This window comes from Eublepharis macularius, chromosome 7 (assembly GCF_028583425.1).
Source record: "Eublepharis macularius isolate TG4126 chromosome 7, MPM_Emac_v1.0, whole genome shotgun sequence".
NCBI classification, from domain to species: domain Eukaryota; kingdom Metazoa; phylum Chordata; class Lepidosauria; order Squamata; family Eublepharidae; genus Eublepharis; species Eublepharis macularius.
In genome coordinates this window covers 119,655,621-119,671,000 of record NC_072796.1, presented here as the reverse complement: position 1 = coordinate 119,671,000, position 15,380 = coordinate 119,655,621, and the positions used below count along the sequence as shown (strand labels likewise).

Here is a 15,380-nt window from a genome sequence, read left to right as displayed (position 1 = left end):
CTTTTTAGATTTGGCATTACCTTTCCTAACTTGGAGAATATATTCTACCTGGGCTTCAATTAATGTGGTTTTAAATAGTTTCCAAGCATCGTCTAGAGATTTGACTCTCTTGCGTTTCCCTGTCAGCTAACTAGTCTCCTCATTTTGGTAAAATTCCCTCTTTTGAAATGAAATGTCACATCAAACATCACATCCTGCTGAGCTCTTCCCCCAACTCCCCGGAATTTCCCAACTTGGAGTTGACATGGCAAACCTACATATGAATAAGTTCCTATCTTTACTCACCTTCTTTAGGGTTTGTCTAAATTCTGTAGTCAACAGGCTTCCATTGTCTTAAGATTTCCAACAAATGTTTAAAGAACCACTGTTAATATGAGAACTGGGGGGGGGGGTGGATATTGTGGTGAGCTGAATGGAGCTCCAAAATTTTCCTCACAATCATTTATCACATTTTCCTCCTTTCCCCCCCTTGTTTCCCTTTCAAGCCTTTGGACATAATGAGTGTCCTGATCCTGGTATACCAATCAATGCACGGCGTTTTGGTGACAACTTTCAACTGGGAAGTTCAATCTCTGTCATTTGTGAAGAAGGTTTTATTAAAACTCAAGGAACTGAAACAATCACTTGTGTATTGATAGATGGGAAAGTTATGTGGAGTGGACCCATCCCTAAGTGTGGAGGTAAGATTTATTTAATTAAAAGGAGTTTTGTCATAATATGTATTATTGCAGATCTTGAATTGATGAACTGTGCATTTCTTTTAAGGTGTCTATACAGAAAGACGAAACATGGCAAGTTTTCTACCAGGTGATGATTCTTTGTAGCCATCACCTAGCAGGCTCCTTAGATATGTGTGGCTTACTGAAATTAAATATATAGAGAGATGGTATTGACTTTTATTGAACATTCTTATTGACTTATACTATAGTATGAAATATACCTTCAGTCTCAGTGAGAAATATAAATAACATTAACAGACAAACACATAAATGGTAAACTCTTTCATATAATCAAATTCCATGTGACTGTGGAGAAAATTAAAATTAAATCGTTTTGGTAATTTATTCATTTGAATTGATTTTCATTTGTCTACCCTAAGTGGTAAATTTTATCCCAATTTTCCCCTTCCCACTTATCTGATATATGCACAATAGTTTTGCCAACATAATTTTCTCAAATTGCTTTTTTTTGGAGGGGGGGACGCAAAACCAAGTTTTCCTGAAGACGTTAGTGTTTCATGTATAGCCAGATCCTTAGTATACTGTTAGGATGTGTTGTCAGGATTTTTAAAAAAATGGTTTAAAATAGCACTTGTTTCTCTTAATAAGACTCTGTAATAATTGGTTGTAGATTGAATTAATTTAAGAAATATTATGTTTGTAATCCTTAATTTTCATCTGAAAGGTCATGGAAACTGATTGGAATTGGATAATTTCTAAATTATCAAAAATTCTCTTTGAGCCAGTGAAAATTGTCTGGTTAAAATTATCCAAGGTTTAAAGAATATGCAGTGCAATGCTAAACAGAGTTATACCGTTCTAAGTTGATTGAAGTCAGTTGGTTTAGAAGGATATAACTATGCTTAGAATTGCATTGTTGGACTCTTGTTTTACATGTCTTTTCCGTGTGCGTGTGTGTGTGTGTGTGTGTGTTTGTGTGTGTATTGATCTGTCCAAATGGATGGATTTGTCATGTAAATATAGCTCAAAGTGTGGGACAAACTATTTCATTTTTGTTTCCGGTGATGTCACTCTTTACTCCTCAACTGCTGAAACATAAGCAAAGGCTCCCTTCTTTCTAAAAGAGTTTCCTCAGGCAGTAGTATAATAATATTGCCTTTTATCCCTTGGCACCAACTGAAGAATCCCTACTATGCCAATTTCCTGGCACAGTCTTGTACTTGCTTTGGGGAAACATATTGCTGTAACAGCTTGAAGATGCTACAAGCATGCTACTGTAATGTGTGTTTTACATCAGTAATTCCATAGACAAAAGAAACAGACAAACAAACAAAAAACTCCCCTGTCCGTTTCATGAGCTTAACTTGGCTAATCTTTCAGGTCATGTGAAATATTAGCCAAGCTGATAAAATACAAAAATGGAGTTTCTTAGGGTCATTCAAGAGAAGATGTTCTTATTGAAGTACCAGTTTCAAAATATAGCCATCAGTGTGTTGAACTTTACACAAAGCAGGTTGCTGTACTGAATTCAAAAACACACCTGTTATCAGATAAAGTAATATAAACATTTGCAAGAGATTTTGCCATTTCAGAAACCTATCTGATTCTTCACGAGAACAGACTTTTGAGTTGATGATATTCTCATAGAGTAGTTTTATTTCCTTGAAAGAAAAAAGATCCTCATTGGACTCCATAACTAAACATCTCAAAAACAGTATTAAACTTTCTGCCCTATCCAGTTGCCTGAATCCCATGATGGGCCAAGAGGGGCGGGGGAGTGATCTGTCCATCAGTTTGAGGGGTCTGATTTTTTGTGTAGCGGTTAAGCAGCAGGACTCTAATCTGGAGAACCAGGTTTGATTCTCCACTCCTCCACTTGAAGCCAGCTGGGTGACCTTGGGTCAGTCACAGCTTTTCCAGAGCTCTCTCAACCCCACCCACCTCACAGGGAGATTGTCGTTAGGATAATAATAACATACTTTGTAAACCACTCTGAGTGGGTGTTAAGTTGTCCTGATGGGCGGTATATAAATTGAATGTTGTTGTTATTATTTTCATCCCCATTTCAGAGCATACAGCAAGACCACAATAGTACCAAAATGAGTTAGAGACTCTCTAAGTAGAATTATAAACAATAACATAATTGGAAGTATGACAAGGTTTCCCACCTCCAAGTCAGGCCTGGAGATCTCCCAGAATTCCAACTTATCTCCAGTTTACAGAGATCAGTTCCCTTGGAGGAAATGGCATCTTCAGAGGGTGGACTATATGGAATTTCATTTCTCCCAAGGTCTCTTGCCTCTCCAAAATCCACCCTTAAATCTCCAGGAATTTCTCAGGCTGGAGTTGGCAGCCCTAGGTCATAGTTGAATCTACAGGTCTTCCTGAATCCAGCTGTTTTTTGCCAACCTATTTACCACTTATGTGTTACATGCCGAAGGTGTATAGGTAGGAAAAAGTGTGCCTTTCACGTCAGGGAATGTGCAAATTAGTAAGGCCGCAACTGCTGCTATGCATGAGGCATCCAGTATCAAAAGAGCAATAGTACCCACATTTTTTGAATGCTTCAGATGCACCATGCATACATGACAGCATGTTGCCCATTAAAGCATTGAAACTGCTCTGGGAATATTTCTACAATAATAGGGCTATAGTATATACACGATCGTGTCTATATTTTCCTTTCCATCTGTGAGCATTACGACTGCAGTGATTCCAGCCTGGAAATAAATCTCTGTTTTCTTCTTTTCAGCTCCATGTGGTGGGCATTTTTCTTCTCCCAGTGGAGTCATCCTTTCTCCAGGCTGGCCTGGGTATTATAAAGACTCCTTGAATTGTGAGTGGGTGATTGAAGCTGAACCAGGACACTCTATCAAAATTACATTTGAAAGGTCTTGACAAAAGCTTTTTTTCTCCTTATTCCATTTCTTTAAAACTTACAAACTGGAGATATTTTCCCTCCGCTGTCATATAAATAGAAAACTAATTTTCATTTAACACATTCGCTTTTCTTGCTTTTGTTTGAGTGAGAATATCAACAGACTTTTGAAGGATGTATTAGAATGTACCCAGTTTCATTGTATTGATTCATTGGTTTAGGAGTGTCACTGATGTACCAATAGAAATATAATTTCATTCTCACATTATTAGTTTGTATGTATCGTTAGCTGGTGAACCACAGCTCAGTAGTGGAGCATGAACCTGGGTGTTCACATAGTCCAGATCTGACCCCTGCTACCTCCAGTTAAAGTTGTATGACAAATTAAATATCTGGCATCTCCACTGAAGAGTATGACAATCGTCAAGGCTAGGAAAGCCATCAGCCTATGATCTTGGAGAGCTGCTGCCAGTCTGAGTTAGGTGTGGTAATGGTCTGCTTCTGCGGAAGGCAACTGTGTATGTCCATTATTAAGGGATAATTATAGAAGACTACAATCATTCTTTATTTTTATAAATAGGATATTAAACCACTCTCCAACACTGGTGCTGTGCAATGCCAGGTCCATAAATAATAAGACCAAAACGCTGCAAGATTATCTTGCAGCATTGAATGTGGACCTGGCTTGCGTGACCGAGACCTGGGTGAGGGAGGGCAAGACGGTCGCTCTGAAAGAACTAGCCCACCGCAGGTTATACGGTCTTCCACCAGTCCCGGACAAGTGGTTGGGGGGTGGAGGCATGGCTTTGCTCATTCGGGAGTCTCTTCTTCAGACCATTCCCCACCCCCAAAATTACTGGCATTGATTGTGTGGGCCTAGCATTGGATGCCGAGGAGAGGTTGGCAATATGTGTGGTGTACCAACTGCCTACTGCACCTGCATCTTCCCTATCTGGTCTGTTGGAGGCGGTGGCTGGCTGGGCCTTGGAATTCCCGAGACTTTTGGTTCTCGGGGATTTCAGCGTCCATGCTGATGATGACGCCTCCACGCAGGCCATAGACCTGGTGTCCTCCATGGCGGCCCTAGGACTCTCCCAGTTTGTTTTGGCTCCCACGCATCAAGCAGGTCACATGCTGGATATGATTTTTGGGGCAGGGATGATGGTGGTCCTGGATGCCTATGATGAAGTGCCATGGTTGGATCACTTTGTTCTGAAGGCTCGTCTGAGCATGCCACTCCTTTCCTGGGTGGGCGGTAAGTGGATTTGCGCTCACCCACAGAGACTTATGGATCCAGTTGGTTTCCAGGTGGCTCTGTGGGATCCGATGCCCCCTGGCAATACGTTAGATGAGCTGGTGGATGATTGGCATGGCCAACTTTCTGAAGCCATTGACGTTATTGCCTCCTGCCATCCTATCCGAGCCTGCAAACGGGTAGCTCCTTGGTTCACTGAGGAGCTTTGCCAGATGAAGTGGTCTCTGAGATGACTAGAGCGAGTGTGAAGGCTGGGGCGCGACAAAGAGGAAAGGACATCTTATAGAACATTTATGAAAGCTATGAGGTGGCAGTGAAAGCAGCAAAGAGGGATTTCTTTGCTGCTTCCATTATGTCCACTAGCTCACGCCCAGCTCAATTATTTCAAACAGTTCGTTCCTTGGTTTCCCTCTCTCAGAGAGACCGCCCAATTCTTAATTCGACTATTGGCTGCGAGGCTTTTGCGAGCTATTTTGCGGGCAAAATCTTGCCCCTTTGCCGTGGTCTGCCGCCCACTGTTTATACAGTAAGGGAACTGGAGACCTCTTGGCCGTCCTCTGGGTCTGTATTAGATCATTTCAGGCTGCTCTCCCAGGACAAAGTTGACAGGATCATGCAGGGGACGAGGCCAACCACCTGTCCTCTGGACCCCTGCCCATCCTGGCTGATGAAGGCCAGCACTGGGCAAGGTGATTGAACAGGTGGTGGTGGTACAACTGCAGGAATGATGCTGTAGTCCTGGATCCATTCCAGTCCAGCTTCTGTCCTGGCCATGGGACAGAGACAGCCTTGGTTGCCCTCACAGATGACCTTCGCAGGCATCTGGATCAAGGCGGGTCAGCGCTGCTTGTGTTACTTGATCTCACAGCAGTGTTTGACATGGTCGACTATGACTTGTTGGCTGGCCACCTCGCCAATGTGGGGATTAGGGGGACAGCCTTACAGTGGCTGGTCTCCTTTATCCAGGGTCGGGGACAGAGGGTGGCACTCGGGGGAGATCTATTGTCCCATCACACTTTGGTGTGCAGGGTTCCAGAAGGGGCGATACTCTCCCCAATGTTATTTAACATCTACATGTGCCCCCTCTCCCAGTTGGTGTGGAGGTTTGGGCTGCGCTGTCATCAATACACAGATGACACCCAGCTTTTTCTGTTGATGAATGGCTGGCCAGACAAAGCCCCGGACAATCTGGCCAGAGCTCTGGAGGCTGTGACAGCATGGTTGAAACAGAGCAGGCTGAAACTGAACCTGGTGAAGATGGAGGTCCTGCAGCTGGGATGGGGGCTGCTGGATGTTGGGATCCAGCTCCCTGCCCTGGATGGGACACCATTGGCAATTTTGCCAGTGGGGAAGAGTCTGGGTGTGCTCCTGGTTGCCTCCCTGTTGGTGGAGGCCCAGGTCACGGTGGTTGCCAAGTGTGCATTTTTCCATCTACGTCAGATCAGGCAACTTGCCCCTTACCTGACGCCCCAGGACCTGGCTACCGTGACCCATGCAACATTCACCTCTAGGCTAGATTACTGTAACTCACTCTACGCTGGGCTACCCCTTGGCCTGATCTGGAAACTACAACTGGTCCAGAATGCAGCAGTGTGAGTCCTGCACTGGCTTCTAGTTGAATTCCGAATCAGGTTCAAGGTGTTGGTTCTTACCTTCAAAGCCCTGAGCGAGTTGGGACCAGCATATCTTCAGGACCGCCTCTCCCTGTATGTTCCCCAGAGACCGCTTTGATCAGCAGATAAATGTTTACTGGTGGTGCCTGACCCTAAGGAAGCCCACCTCGCTTCAACCAAGGCCAGGGCCTTTTCAGTCCTGGCCCCAGCCTGGTGGAATTCTCTGCCAATGGAGACCTGGGCCCAGCGGGACATATTACCGTTCCACCCGGCCTGTAAATCAGAGCTTTTCCACCAGGCATTCGGTGGTTGAAGGGGGCAGTTCCATGTCGGCCTCCCATCTTTGGGGTGGGGTGGGGGTTCTCCCCACCATTGCACCTTAATGTATTTGGTTAATTTATTTTATTATTGTTTATTGTATGTTGATTTTAGAATTATTGTTTTCTTGTTCTTATTTATTTTAAGTATTCACCACCCAGAGCCCCTGAGGATGGGTGGTTTATAAATCGAAATAATAATAATAAATAATAATAATTTAATACACCAAATCAGAGCAAAGGTAGTAGTCATAGTACTACAATAATAATAATAATAATAATAATAATAATAATAATATCTGATACATGCAGTATTGTACTCTGGGAGCATCCTTTCTCTCCTGCATCCCTCTTGATACATGTTCTCAGTGTTACTCATCAATTTCTCTCCTCCCACCTTCTATTGTAACTGTCACTGTCTTCTGCACACATTGTTTGTCTGTCTGTTGTGTATGTCACTGCCTGTTTCTCTCTTGTGCCACCTCTCTTTCTCTGACCGTCCATCTGTTTTTAGTACCATTGTCCCTTCCTTCTCTCTCTCTGGCTCCTCCCTCACCTCCCCACTTCCAGGTTGATGCCTATTGCTATTCATGGCAAGGCATCACTGTTTAAACAGCAGTTCAGTATAAGATATTTGATGCTGTTAGGGATACCCATATGTAATCTTTGTTTTCACAGGACAAGATTATTAATGGTATTAGCACTAATACAATTATGAAATGGTATGTATTGGCATTTGTGGACTTAACCTTCATTTGAGTATCTTGCTATTTCAGTTCTGTGATGCTTTCTTTCATATAGGAAAATACGAATAATAAAAGCAATGTATGTCTATGGTTGCCAGATCTGGACCAAGATGCAGCTCTGCTATCCTCTGTTATGCTTAATATCTTTCTTCCACTGTAGCTTGTGGTGGTTCAAAGTCTAATTTTCAGCCCTTGGTGCCCTGGGCAAGGGCTCAGTTTATATTAATCAGGTTTTTACCCTCCCTGAACCTGATTAATATTAATAGGGTTTTTATACTGAGTCACAGTGCACAGACACCCCTTTATTTGTTCCATTATGTGCAAGATTTCTACCATTTCATCCTGCCCTTGAGGCTGGATCTGATGATTCGATTGATTAATATCATATCCCTCTACATTTTAAAATGAGTTAATTTTAATTGTGCTAATTCTCAAAAATTGGTATTACACAGATTCTCCTGACAGAAAGTATCTAAAATTGTATTACTGATAAATAACACTGCAGTTCAGATCAATCAAGGTACTGCAAAAGGAAAGTGTTATTTAATTAGGGCATGTTCAAGGCATCATGAATATGATGCCTGTAAATTATTGATCTGCAAAACTTTAAATATTTTACATAACGACTTTCTTCCTAAGAATAGTGTGCTGAAATACAATTCATTTGATACTGAAAGGGGCAAAGTATTTCTCGGGAAAAACCTACCAGCTTTTAGAGTTCTGTCATTTTAATGTATCTTGCTGCCACCCCTCCCCACCAATAGCTGGATTGTAAAATCCCATAGGCATCAAAGCACAGAAAAGGCTTGAAGATACGTCGTAAAGTGAGTTTGGCTCGTTTTGCTTTTCTGTTTTTTCCTTTTTATGATGAGTTTACACTGGGCTTTTTTTCTGGGGAAAGAGGTGGTGGAACTCAGTGGGTTGCCCTCGGAGAAAATGGTCACATGGCTGGTGGCCCCGCCCCCTGATCTCCAGACAGAGGGGAGTTTAGATTGCCCTCCGTGCTGCCAGCGTGCATAGGGCAGTCTAAACTCCCCTCTGTCTGGAGATCAGGGGGTGGGGCCACCAGCCATGTGACCATTTTCAAGAGGTTCCAGAACTCTGTTCCCCCGCGTTCCTGCTGAAAAAAAGCCCTGAGTTTACATATTTAGGGAATATAAAATTTAAAAAGAAACTAAGATGAAGAAGAGCAATGTATGAAGAAAAGGAACCTATTCGTTTTGTTATTGCTTAATTTATATGATGGGGAAGGCAATGACAAACTACCCCATAACAAAAAGTCTGCCAAGAAAATGTCGTGATGTGACGTCCCCCCATGGGTCAGTAATGACTTGGTGCTTGCACAGGGGACTACCTTTACCTTTTTAATTTACGTGTATTTGTTTATTTCATAGGAATGTGTTTGTAGGATTGCAGCCTAACTAAGATTCTCAGGTGCCCGCTTATGATGAGTAATCTCTGGGCAATCCCTGCCTGTGCCTGCTGATTGGTAGGAGGAGGCAGGCAAGCAAAATGGGGGTTGCAATTGTTGTCCCTGGCCAATGACATCACTTCTGGCAAAACCAGCATTTTTGACCAACCAGCAATGGCATTTTTGGCCAAAAACACTATGTTTTGGGCTAAGAGCTAAAGAAGTGCCCCCAGCAGGACACCATCTGTTCTTGGTTGTGCCTGAAGTTACATCATTGTCTGGAGATGGCAATTGTGTTTGCACCTCCCAGTAAGTTCCCACCCCAACCTCCTGCCAGGGACTTGGCCACCCTAAGCCTAACACTGGCATCCTAAGGGCACTTTCCTGGGAATATGCCCCATTGGATAGACCTGAGTAGGATTCTGAGTGGACTGAATTTAGGGTGGCTTTCTATGGAACAATCCATTGCAGGCCAGAAGTAAGTCTCATGTTAGTCAATGAGGCTTACTCCCGGAAAAGTAGCCGTAGAATTGTGGTGTTATAGTACCATTCTAAGTAGAGTTAACACTATTTGATCCTCATTAATTTCAATTGACTTAGAATGTTATAACTGTTTTTAGGATTGCACCATTTCTTACTTTTCTTTGTTCTCTTCAGCGCCTGGAATTCTCTCCCCCAAATCTTTAAAATATTCTGCTGTTTGTTACTGTATTTTCACCCTTACCTGCTTTATATTTCTAAAAAACTTGAAATGATTGTCTGCTTTTATGAAGGAACTGTGCTTTATAAATGATACTTCACCTCTGCACATTCCAGTCTCCCTTTTGTCCTTCCTGCTCCCATCCCTCTTCAATGACTCAGAGGAAGTATCAACACTATACTTTCTAAGCCTTTGGGCACAACTTAGTATTTTTTAAAATATATTAATTATCTATAAAACACTTCCTGTTTCCTTTAAGTGCTTTACAAATGCCTGTTGCTGTTGTTAACATTAGTTATTTACAAAGCTGTAACATCAGATGTGACTCTGGAACTTTGTGGAGGACAGGCTGTGCTTTCATGCGTGCATTCCTGGAATCGATGAACTCAAATTGTGGTCTGTCCATGTTACATGAAAAAGGACATCGGCTGTGGGAGTGAGAGGTTGTTCTGTCTGTGAGAAAGAGGTAGGGCTAATACATCAAGAGGGAAAAAGTCATAAATCAAGCTGGCCCACACAAAATCCAAAAAAAGAAACAATATTATGGAGTACCTTTTATTGAAGCCAACACAAATTACACAATGGAAGCTTTTGAGTTCTATAGAACCCTTCAGGCAGATGAGGACAAAAATTAAAAATGTGAGGGGGGGGGGGGAGTGTGAAATTTCTCATGTCTGGCTCTTAAGACCCTGTCATGCTAGCCTTTGATGTTGATGCTGGCAGGCTCACAGTTTGTTTGTTATAGGTATCAGATAACAGTACTTGCATTCTGAGAAGAAACTGAATAAGGGAAGGTCATCTCATTTGGGAGGAAAAAACACCAGAGTCCAGCAAGGTCCAAATGCTACCCAAAACCCATGTGAGAATCACAGTTCTCTTTGGAGGCTGAGAGCATATGGAGTCACTTGATAGTCTTTATTTTAATAATGACTGAGGTACATTTGTGATGGTTCACAAGGTCTATTAAACTGGGTCATTATTTCCTTGTATAAGGAGTCTTTCCCCATCATGTTGATGAATCCCTCCAAGTGGTCTCCCCTTTTTTTTCTTCCTTCTAGAGGGTTTAAGACACTTGCATAGTTTAAGTGGTGATAAACTATTATACGACTATTTCCACTTTTGATATTGATTAACTGGATGTATTATCCTGATTAGCAGATAGAGTAAGAGCCAATACACATGGTCTTTAGCTTTCAGAGTCTGCAAAATCATGAAGTCTGAATCCTTCTCCCCCTCCTCAATCCATAATCTGTAGTGAGAATTTGTGGGTATTATTGCCCTCCCAGTTGGAATAAAAAGCTTGGGAACTAAGAGGCCCCTTTTATTTGACAACAATGTTATCTGCAAACATTAACACGAATACAGCAAGGGCCTAACTAGTGGTGCAGGTCAAGCCCTGGGGTTACCCCTGGACATCTGCTTTGACCTGTCTGGGCAAACCCCACTGCCCCAGGTGTGAGCCATCCATGTGCATGGCTGGGACCTGGCCAGCCAGGCAAATGGTTCCCCTGTAAAGCTCCAACCACCCCAAGCCATGGAGCCTGAGCAAAAGACTTGTACAGGGGATCCCACCAGGCAGTCTGCTGTCACAACTGGTAGCCCTGAAGCCTTCCAGCTGATCCAGACAGACCCAAATTACCCCAACAATAGGGATGTGCTGAGGGTGCTCACTGGCCAACTCACTTTTCTCCAACCTATCCTGCCAGTGACCAACCTATTTACAGCTCCACCTTAGCCAATTACCATGCCGCATGCACACAGTGCAAGGTAGACGAAAAACACCTCTCCCAGACCGCCAATAATGGAAAGGAGAAACAATTCCTACCTAGCCGTGGTAACCAACGACTGGCTAAACTTGCACTGCTACAGGATGGGTAGGTAGGCCAAACATGAGGCACAACTGCCAAGCTAGGGGGAGACCACCTTTTAAGGCACCAAGCTCCACCTCCCACATAGAATACCTCTGCCGCTTTCTCCTTCTGGGGAGGCAAAGGCAGGTCCCAGCCCTAGCAGCTGAGTCTGCTGGCCAGGAGGGACGGATTCTCATTCTTTAAGCTCCAGAGGCCATCAGGTTAGATTTCTTTTCTTTGGCTACAACAATACCAGGGACACAATCTGTTGAGTGTTGTGAGTGACACAGTCAGGCTGAGCAGCAGCAATATTAGTAAGAAATGAAAATTAGACATTTTAATCTTGATGTTGAAGCATAATTATTACTGCTTAAAATGCCAGTAGTTAATCATCTTGTTGCTAAGCACTGTTCTAGGCTAATGAGCTTAGACCTAGCATGCCATACCATTAATTTATTTCACAGGAATAACAGTGTATGTTTCAAATATGCATATAGTTTTATGTTCTCCAGATTTTCCCAGTTGCTTAGATACTGAATATTTGCTACTTCTGGGAAATTATACTAAAAAGGAGCCTATGTTTCTTTATAACTAAAGCATGTTTGACTCCCACAGTATAGTATGCATGGTTCTGTGATTCTTCTGGAAAACTATTCATTATGGAGACAAAGGCCACTTACTGACAGCCAGTGTGAAATGATGGCTAGAGTGCTGGTCTTTGTCAGGAGAGACCCAGTTTCAAATTCTCATGTAGCCGTGAAGTTTTGGCCAGCCACTGTTTTGTAGCCAAATCGATATCAGAGAGTTACTTTGATGACAAAATGGAGATAGAATGCTATATGTGCCACCCTAAGTTCCTTGGAGAAATGGCAGGGTAATAAATTTACCAAGTGTCATCCACAGTTTGTACATAACCACTTGGTAAATTGGCTACTGTGGGCAATCTTACTACACTTAGATGAAAGAGTGTGAACAAGTCGGTGGTAAAGTGATTATCTTTACCCACCAAATGACTGATTATTATACCATTAGCTGTGTTGGGTAGGAGAGGAAAACTGTGGTTGAAATATCCTGAATAATTTTATTATTGACCAAATGCAAATTGGCCAGCAAAATCACTCTGATTTGCTTCTCTGTGAAAGAGAAATCAAGAGATCTGCCTTACAAACTTGGTGTCTGACTGCCCTCATTTTTTGCTTAAATGACATGCAGTGTAATAGAGCTGAACTTTTGTCAGAAGTAAGGAGCTGCTCCTCAAATTACTGCACAGGAATGAATGAAAGCCAGTTTGGTGTAGTGGTTAAGACGAGCAGTGAGACTCTAAGCTGGAGAACTGGGTTTGATTCCCCTCTTCACCCCTTGAAGCCAGCTGGGTGACCTTGGGTCAGTCATAGATCTTCCAGAGCTCTGTCAGTTCCACCCACTTCACAGGGTGGAACCACTTCACAGATGTTCTGGGTCATTCCAAGGGAAGGTAAGTCATGTGGAAATGGCCCTGGTTTTCAATATAGTTATGGTTTGGGCAATTGAATGTATACTTATATTGCTTGGCCATAGCTTCTGTTGACGTAATTTGTTTCTTAACCCTGGTTATAGCCCCAGACATTTAGTAAAACCATGGTTTATCATGCCTAACTAAAGTCTGCTCGTAGCAACTTTGTCTACGAAAGACCTGCATAATACCATACAGATCTTCAAAGACCTGCATAATACCATACAGATAGAAAGGTAGGGGCATTGCCTTTATTGTGGTTTTCAGAGTGCAGATGTAATGTTTCAGTATGGTTATTCACGCCAAACCCACATCTCAAGTCAAGAGTTTACATTTTCATTCACTGGAAATTCATAAATGTTTAGATACACAGACATAATGCTTAATCATGGTGAAAAAGAATAAGAGTCAAACATTATCTACATAGGATCAGGGTCATCTTAATATACCATAGATAAGAATGGGATCTATTTGACATCTATGCTTATACATTAGGATCAGCTTATTTAGTTTATAAGAATAGGACCATTAATAGCCACCTATTCTGATAACAACGTGTTTAAAACTTACACAGGAAGACTTGCTTTCTGTTTATTTCATTGTATTTGAAACCAAGTATAATCTCCAGTTATACGTTTATCACAACAAAAGAAGATACCTATTTTTTTTTTATAAAGTAAACAAATGCATAACCTTAACAACTGTCTGCTTTGAGTACATTGTTGTGATTAATGCTTTTATCCAGTGAATGGAATGGTTTCAGATAGATAAGCAATTTTTTTTTTAAAAAAATAAATTCCTGGTCTGTGTGTCCCTTTTAAATTGATATCTTTTAAAATTTGTGCTGTGCTTCTTTTTTCCCACTTTCAGTAACTTAATATTTCTTTTTGTGGGAATGTACTTTGTTTTCTAAATTCCAATATGAAAATTCAAGATAAAGTATCATGTTCTTACATAATCTAGTTTCCCAGATCAAAGTCTGCAGGAAACAGTGGAGATACTCCGTGGATATCTGAGACAATCTGCAGAATTTCAGCAGAATCTGACCCAACGTGGTACAATAGTGGGAAAGTCATTGGCAATATAGGGACAAGTTCTATGAATCATCACTGATATTTGGGTAGTTTAATTTAAGTAAAGTTTAGAATTAACCTGAGTTTTCATTGAAGTACAAGAAGAATGATTTCTTTCTATTGTGCCCATTTCCTCTGTATGTAGTCTTTGGGTATATTTTATGTCTGTATGTGTGTTTCTCCATTATAGATTCCAGACAGAACTCAATTATGATGTTCTAGAAGTGCATGATGGACCCAATCTTTTGTCACCACTTCTAGGATCTTACAATGGTACACAAGTCCCCCAGTTTTTGTTCAGTAGCAGCAATTTCATTTACCTTCTCTTTACAACAGACAATAGCCGCTCTAATAATGGATTCAAGATCCACTATGAGAGTAAGTAAAACCTGCTTCCTTTACTGTGTGAAATTCCTGTTTTGCAGAAGTCTGAAATACCGTTGTATATTTACACATTTTCCCATGTGCGTTTGGGTCCATGTGTGTATGAAGCAATATTGGGGATCAGTATTGATCCACTTATTATGGCACCACAGCTTCTCAGTTGAGTTATAGAACAACAAAAGCATTTGCCCAGACTTAGTCATGGAAAGCTACTGTCACATATCTACCATGCGAGACTGTCCAGAGATTATGGCCATTCTGTGCCTCTCTGTGTCTTTAGGATTCAGCTCTGTGGAAGGGGTAATGTTTCCACTCTTATTCTTTAAAGAGACAAAGGAAACAGATTTTTCCCCTGCAAAAGCCACATATAGCTTTTTTGCACTGTATTCAGTCTATTACAGAAAAAAAAGTATTTTTATGAATAAAAGCTCCCCAAGGTAAATTACTTTTTGCTAAGCCTACTTGCCTAGTTTTCTTGCTTTTTCTGAAATATGGTGCCATTATTTAATTGTCCTTAGAGTATATCCATCAAGGACAATTGATTGAGCCATCACAGTTCCCTGATTAGACAGAAAATGGCTACTCTGAACTGATTTTGTGCTATCTGTGAGTGAACAAATCCTACTAAAATGTTTAAAACATTACTGGTTTATCCATTTTGTTTATTATCATTAATAAGGCAGTTTCTGTCTGACTGCAAAGTGATGGTAGGGTGATCAGCTCGTTAAGAGAAACTTGCACTTTTGAGACTTTTGAATGACTTGGCACTTTCAGTTCAGTGCTGTTCCATTCTAATTCAAGCCCTGAGCAACTTTATATACTGGGTTGCCCTATAGATGGTTTGGAGGCTAACCCGTGCTGGGGTGCTTAAAAAACTCATAGATCCAGAAGAGTTAGCCATGTTAGTTTGTAGTTGCAAAATAGTAAGGAGTCTAGAGCTTTCGAGAACCACAGCTGTCCTCGTCAGATGTATGGCATGCA

The 15,380-nt window shown here is 41.7% G+C and overlaps 1 protein-coding gene across 3 annotated transcripts in view; it reads left to right on the top strand.

Moving 5' to 3' along the window:
* CSMD3 (CUB and Sushi multiple domains 3) overlaps positions 1-15,380 on the top strand; it is a 922,268-nt gene that overhangs the window by 582,051 nt on the left and 324,837 nt on the right. For all 3 annotated transcript variants that reach the window (XM_054984891.1, XM_054984890.1, XM_054984889.1), the window contains 3 exons: positions 486-680; positions 3,433-3,571; positions 14,206-14,393. In XM_054984891.1, coding sequence (XP_054840866.1) covers positions 486-680; positions 3,433-3,571; positions 14,206-14,393 — 522 coding nt within the window. The remainder of the gene's footprint in view (positions 1-485; positions 681-3,432; positions 3,572-14,205; positions 14,394-15,380) is intronic.